The 7074-nt window shown below is 48.6% G+C and overlaps 1 protein-coding gene across 1 annotated transcript in view; it reads left to right on the top strand.

The window, feature by feature from the left end:
- Window positions 1-2857, top strand: part of ADRB3 (adrenoceptor beta 3) — a 3622-nt gene extending 765 nt beyond the window's left edge. Inside the window, exons 2-3 of the mRNA XM_006765588.2 lie at window positions 2-319; window positions 1007-2857. Of these exons, the coding sequence (XP_006765651.2) occupies window positions 2-319; window positions 1007-1028 (340 nt within the window). The 3' untranslated portion in view covers window positions 1029-2857. The remainder of the gene's footprint in view (window position 1; window positions 320-1006) is intronic.
- The last annotated feature ends 4217 nt before the right edge of the window (window positions 2858-7074 follow it).

Below are 7074 nucleotides of genomic sequence, written 5' to 3' on the forward strand. Positions count from 1 at the left end.
GGGCCCTGCGCACCTTGGGCCTCATCATGGGTACCTTCACTCTCTGCTGGTTGCCCTTCTTTGTGGCCAACGTGGTGCGCGCCCTTGGGGGCCCCTCCCTGGTTCCCGACCAGGCTTTCCTGGCCCTTAACTGGCTGGGCTACGCCAACTCTGCCTTCAACCCGCTCATCTACTGCCGCAGCCCCGACTTTCGCTGCGTCTTCCGCCGCTTGCTGCGCCGCGGCCGGCGGGAGGAGGGCCCCGCTGCCGGCGCCCCTTCCTGGACCCCTGAGGCCCCCGCCCGCCCTTCCGAGTCCCGGCGGTGCCCACCGCTCAACGAGTAGGTAACGCGGCCAAGGGGCTGACAGCTCGGGATCGGGAAACACTCGGTGCCTCCTCTGGTCCCTGTTTTGAGTTTGGGGTTCGAGAGGAGGAGGTGGGGCTGGGGAGGGACTCTGCATGGAAAGAAGGGAAGACATGGATTAGGGAACCAAAATGAAAACCGAAGTCTATTCTTTTCCCGCATCTGATCCACCCGAGCGTAGGATTGAAACGAAGGGGGGCCGCGGGGTTGTTCTTCACCCCAGCGCCCCACGTGTGCGCCAGGGAAGTGCTGCTGTCCCCCAGGCCTCCGGCCCGCAAGGTCAGCTCAAGTTTTGGGTTTCTAGCCCCGTTCCACGGCCGCCCGGATTTCTTGTCACCACTCCGGCTGGCTTTGGCTTACAGAGACCATTGGAGGCCCTCCCCCCAAGTCCTTTGCGCCAGTTCTGGTTTCTTTGAAGGGTTGATAGCCAGGAAGGTGAGAATGCACTGAAGGTCTGAAGGGTCTGAGGGGAGTGAGGAAGCCACAGTGCGAGTTCTTCCAGCTGGTAGAGACAGGGCTGGGCTGGAGTCCCGTAGGCTTGTGGCTGCGTGGGGCCGAGGCTTTTGTATAATTAGGGGTTTTCAGGGTCCCTGACCGCCTGGGTCCCCTGTCCCCACCCTGTGTCCCACCCACCCCAAGATTTGCTGTCTTCATTTTTTCCAGGGCTTCCTGGGGAATTTCTTAGGCCTTGAAGGACAAGAAACAAGAGCTCCGTTGATCGTTGATCCAGAACCTTTGGAAAGCTCTGGCCTCTGTTTAGAACAACCCCCGTGGAGTTTCCCAGCTGGAAAACTCTGCCCTCCAGAACCTGATGACTGGGCCATGGATGGGGAGGTGGGGACGGACTGGGAGGAGAAGCCTTACCAAGCGGGCATTTTGCCATCCCCTCTCTTTCTTTCTGAGAGAAGACTTTTAAATCCCATTCCTGAACTTCACCAATACCTCAGCAGCTAGAGGGTCGGGCTGCCTGTGCCCAGCTGCCCTTGGAGCGGTAGGGCTGGCTTTGGCTGGGCACCTTGCTCACTTGTGTGCATGTGCTTAGGGCAGAAAGAGTACCCCTCAATCTATCCCCCCCGCCCCCATGAACCACTCAGTGTCCTCTAGGCTTAGCAGCCCAGGCTGAGAGCAGGAAGCTAAAAAAGGTCAAGGTTTGGGATTTTTGTCCCTGGCTTCCTCACCAGGGCTCTCTAAGCACCAGCCTCCCTCACTTTAGACACAGAATAGTTCCGATCTACCTCACAACAGTGTCAGAAGGACTTCTTCAGGGTTTGGGGGGGACTCCAGGGTTCATAGAAGGTGAACCATTAGAATGGATCCCTTCTTTACATTTTAAAATCAACTGAATAAATATTATTGAATGCAGTTCATCCATTGCCTTCTCTTCTCTCCATTTGTTTTCTTTCCATAATCCACTTACTTCTGAGAGCTGGCTTTCGACAGCGGCAATAAATTAGGACTAATCCTTGTTCCTTTCTTCCTAACCCTCGTGAAATGAAAATGAAACATCTGCTTGGATAAAGGGGAGCGAGCTTGAGCCGCTGATACTTCTGCCTCCCCACCCTTTCCAAAACTCCTGGAATCCAGTTCAAGTGAGTAGCAAAGCCATGTTACCCACAGGACTTGAGCAAAGTGTCCACCGGATTGCGTTTGCTGGGCTCAGGATCAGGGCACATGGAGCATATGTCAGCTCCTATGCTATAAGCCAGTGGCGGCTTCCTACGATCCCGGTGCCAGCAGGAACCAGTTTTATTCTGCACTGTACGTGTTCATTTCTGGAGGCACGGAGCATTGTTTGTGTTGGGCATATGTCTTGGGCTATAAATATATTCTGACATTTCCCATTCTTTTCCTAACCTCTACCTCCCCACTCCCTTTCCTGGGCTGCAGAAATCTATAGTATCCTCTGGAAGTAAAACTGGAGTTACAAGTTTGAGCCAGTTGATCATTGTTTTCCTTATTCCAATTTTTATGAATCTTATCAGGCAGTTTTCTATGGAAAGCACATTTTTATGGAAATCGCTGGATCTTTTTGTGACTTCTTATTTAAACCCCATTGAGCAGAGGCCATTGTCTGGACTGATATACAGGATAACCTGTAAATCATAAACAAGTTTAATGTGCTGAATGACAGCAGCGTACAATGCATTGGCTAGGTTCAGGAGCTCCAGAGTTATAAAACTTCGATCTGCCCTGAGGATAAGCTCGGTGGATGTCCACATATGGGTGTTCCCTGTGAATTGGACCTGGCCTCGGCTGTTCTCTTTTCTCCAGGAGCCCAGGTTTTATTTCTTAGGATGTTTGCATACCAAAGATGGCTTTCTCCTTTTCAACCCAGGCCAGTGTGAGATCTCTGCTGTCTGAGGTGTGGAAGGTTTCTGGGCAAGGACTCAACTTTTGAACCCTTAGTGGAAAAGGAAGTCTAGCTTTAGCCTGGGGATAAGAGGGCCGCCTCTCCTATCTCTGAATATTTTCTCAGCATCACTGAGGAAAGTTGCCTAGTCAGTCCTAGGCAGGGGAGAAGGGTGATTTGTCAGGGGGAAGAGGGAGGGAATGGAGAAGGATTCTGGTTTGTAGAACTGTTCTTGAACATTATCCAGGGACTCATACTGCTTGAGTCTTGCTTGACAGATACCCGTGTGCCAGCTGTCAGACTCCTTTGGAGTGTTTAGACTTGCACTGGAGCTGTGGACTCCATCTGCGAATTGTCACCAGTGTATCTGACAGGTGGAGAGGCAACCTCTCTGGCTGTTTCTCCAGCAACTGGTGACCAGGTGTCAGGCTGAGAGAGATTTACATCCTTGGATGGGGAGCAGGCTGTGTTTGTTAGCATGAGGCCTGAGCACTTGAACTGTGGAAGACAAACAACCATCCTCTGAACCTACAGCTGTGAAGACTTACAGGCCATTGAGAATGAAAGAGCCCGTGGAATCGCTGGTCTTGCCAGAGGCTGTTAGCAGGAGCTGGGCATGGGGCAGAAATGACAGGGAGAAGGGGGCTGAGTTGGAAGAGAGGGAGTGAGGAGTGACTGGATTTTCCGGAGACACTGCTAAGGAGCAGGTAGAATTAGGGCATGGGGGAAGCTGAGGGACTTTTCTCAGGCTCTCCCCATGGTAGATTCTTCTGGGGAATGAAGGTAAGTTCAGGCTGTGGTCCTCATGAGCACGCAGTGGGCTCCAATTCCACACCGACTTCATTCCTCAACCTCCATAGAGCAGGAGCAGCTTCTTCCTCTTGTCCTGGCGGCACAGGCGAAGGCCATGGAAATAGTGCTTCTTTATGCTTCCTTCCTGAAAACCAAAGACCCAGGCTTCCTCTCAGGCCTCTGGAGGGTTATGTCTGTGTTTGTGTCCAGAGGGGAAGTGGGTGCCTCCAATGGAGAGTATTGCTAATGCTCCCCCCACTCCAGGCATAAAGCCCTGGATGTAGTCAGCTTTAGGCTAATTAGTGAGTGCTTGAAGCATAATGCACAACTCAGTTTGATTAGCAGAAACTCCATAAGGCCATCTGACCTTTCATTAGCTCATCCTGTTAGGCGATTAAGGAAAATCAAAATGCTTCCCTCATCTATAAAATAAATAGAGAATAACCCTTGCTCTCCTGTCTTGTCTTCAGAAGGGGAATGAGCATTTCTGGGATGGTTGGCTCTCCTCAAGTTCTGTGAAGTCCTAGGCAGAGCTTACTTAGCACCTTCAGTATCTGTTCCACCCAAGGCATAAGCAGTGCTAGGTGCCCCCTGATGGCGATGTTAGGGACAACAGGTGTGAACTTTGAAATACTGGTCTGTTGAAAACATAAGGCCCCTGCCTATCCCAACGGGAAGAGACCACATACATGATTTAGACCAATCTTTTGATAAAATGGATGAAGAGACTGACTTCTAGAGAGGTGACTTGTGAGAAACCAAGATTTAAATGCAACACTGTGGTTGGTAGTATAAAGAGCACAGAATTCAGAGCTGGAAAACAAGTAAGAAAGGGAGGAGGAAACAATAAAGAATTATTTTAAAAAAATGTGGGGGGAAAAAAGGGAGGAGGAAAGAGATGATAATTTATTGAGCACAAATAAATATTACTGTTTTATTTGGTGTCACTACAAATGTTATATTAGTGACACAAATAAAAAATAGTCTCAAAAAAAACCACAGAGTTTCATAGAAATCAAATAGCTTGCGTGTATTGATTCTAATGCAGTCTACCAGACTCCAAAGTTTATTTTCTTCTCTCTGCACACACTGCTATAATCAGTTATGTGATGCTGAGCAATTTACTTAGCATCTGACATGTTGTTTGCCAGTGAATCAAGAGGAGATTTTATTAGTGCTCTACTCAGCTCATGCAGATTGGTTCTGAAGAACAAATGACTGTATGCAAAAATGGTTTGGAAACCGAAAGGGCTTCTCCAGTGTAAGTGGTGTCATTAGAATATGAAGCTGGGACTAGTTCCAGGTGTCCTGGTTTTGATCCTTGTATGGTCCTGCTTCTATCGACAGCCTGGATCTTGGACCCACTTGTCCTTGGTCACTGTGGGCACCCTACTTTATCTTTCTTCTGCAGGCTCCTCCCCACCTCAGACCAATTCCACTGGCTCCATATCCATGTCACTGAACATCTCCCCCTCTGGCCCTCTTCTCACGTTCAGACCCTGGTCTGGCTTGTGCCTGACATTTTGGTCCTGGTTTGGCTCACCCTATCATTGCCCTTGCAGCACTTACAATGAGCTAAATTTTAAAGGATGGACAGAAGGTTTTGAGACAGAGGGCACTTCCAGATGTCAGTGCTTTATGGGACAGAGTCAGGGTTCATGAGAAGGGGGCCCTAAGGAACCAGAAAAAGGAAGATAGTGTATTCGTTTGCTAGGACTGCCATAAACAATTACCACAAACAGAGATGCACTCTCTCACAGTTCTAGAAGCTAGAAGTCCAAAATCAAAGTGTTGGTTGGATCATGCTTTCTGAAGGCTCTAGGGGAGGAATCTCTCTTTGCCTCTTGCGGCCATCCTTGGTTGCTTGACTTGTAGCTGTATCATTCCAACTTCTGCCCTCATCTTCACATGGCCTTCTCCCATGTGTCTGTGTCCAAATTTACCTCTTCTTCTAAGAACACCAGATATTAGATCAGGGCCCAACTTAACTCAGTAAGACTTAATTTTAACATGATTACATCTATAAAAACCTCATCTATAATAATAAAAGGCTAATATGCTAATTAGACCAGATAGCTGAACAACCTTCTGGATGTCATTTCGGATGTCCTTCCAATGAAGCTGCAATGGCGGAGGCCAAGGCAGAGGCAGAGGCAGAGGCAGTTAGGGGAGGTCAGGTAGGTAGGTGAGTGGTTAGGGGCCATCAGGCAGGCAGGTGAGTGGTTAGGGGCAATGAGGCAGGCAGATAGGCAAGAGGTTAGGAGCCAGCAGTCCCAGATTGTGAGAGGGATGTCCGACTGCTTGCAGGGATTGGGCCTAAAACGGCAGTCCAACATTTCCTAAGGGGTCCTAGATTGCGAGAGGATGCAGGACTGGCTGAGGGACCCTGCCCCCCGCCCTGCCATGCACAAATTTTGTGCACTGGGCCTCTAGTTTCCAAATAAGGTCACATTAACCAGTTCTGGGGGTTAGGACTTCAACATATCTTATGGGGACACAATTCAACCCATAACAGGGGATGGGAGAAGGAGGATCACTGTAATGCGTAGCCTTTTCATGCTTATCTTATGCCATGAAAATCATAAGATGATTTCCAAAGCTCTGTTTCATGCTATACTCAGTCAGAAGGGTGGTGGGAGTGCTCCCATCCCTGAATTTCCATTTTTAGGCTTTTTCTCCCATATCCCTGGGCCCCAGATTGGAAAGACCACTGATAAATCAGACCGGTGTTTGTTGTCTCCTGTGGGCAGAAGTTGCAACCCATTCTCCATTCTTCCCTTCATTCTTTAGAAATAGGTCACCTAAGTTTTAGTTGGGCACATGGCCTCACCATGGATACACTGCAGCCTTGCTTGCAGCTGGATGTGAGTATGTGGCTAAGTTCTAGCCAGTTGAAGTGTACAGTTCCTCACCTCCCTTCCTGATGACTGGAATGCAGGTGTGATGGTAAGAATGGAAGTAGTCACTTTGGGTCATAAGATGGGAAACATCTGCCATCAAATGGCAGAAAAACCAGAGAGCCTGGTGTCCAACGGTGTAGAGACAGCATTATAACCCTGGACTGCTTATTTTTAAGATTCTTAAAGAAAAATAAACTTTTACCTTGTTTAAGCCACAGTTATTTTTTAGCCTTTAAAAAAAATAACGACACAACAGCTGCATTAAACAAATACATCAGTGAGGATATAATAAAAGAGGTTATGAATAAATGGGCATCTGCTTACATTCTGTGATGAATTAGGTGGGGTTACAAAGCTGCCTTGCTGTGGTTCCTCTTAGGTACCTCTGATCTGTGGGAAAGGCATCTCTGTAGCATCTGAGTTTGTGCTACACCTGTGACCACCAAGTCCATCTCTTGGACATTGATTTGTAAAGAGGCAATGATCAGTAAGTGTGTTAGTTTCCCAAGACTGCCGTAAAAATTACCACAACTTTGGTAGCTTCAAACAACAGAAATTTATTCTCTCCTAGTTTCGGAGGCCAGAGTCTGAAATCAAGATATCAACAAGGCTGGATCCTTCTGGAGGCTCTGAAGGAGCACATTTGCCTGCCTCTTTCCCAGCTTTGGGTGGCACTGGCAATTCTCGGC

The sequence above is a fragment of the Myotis davidii genome, unplaced genomic scaffold, assembly GCF_000327345.1.
Source record: "Myotis davidii unplaced genomic scaffold, ASM32734v1 scaffold93, whole genome shotgun sequence".
NCBI classification, from domain to species: domain Eukaryota; kingdom Metazoa; phylum Chordata; class Mammalia; order Chiroptera; family Vespertilionidae; genus Myotis; species Myotis davidii.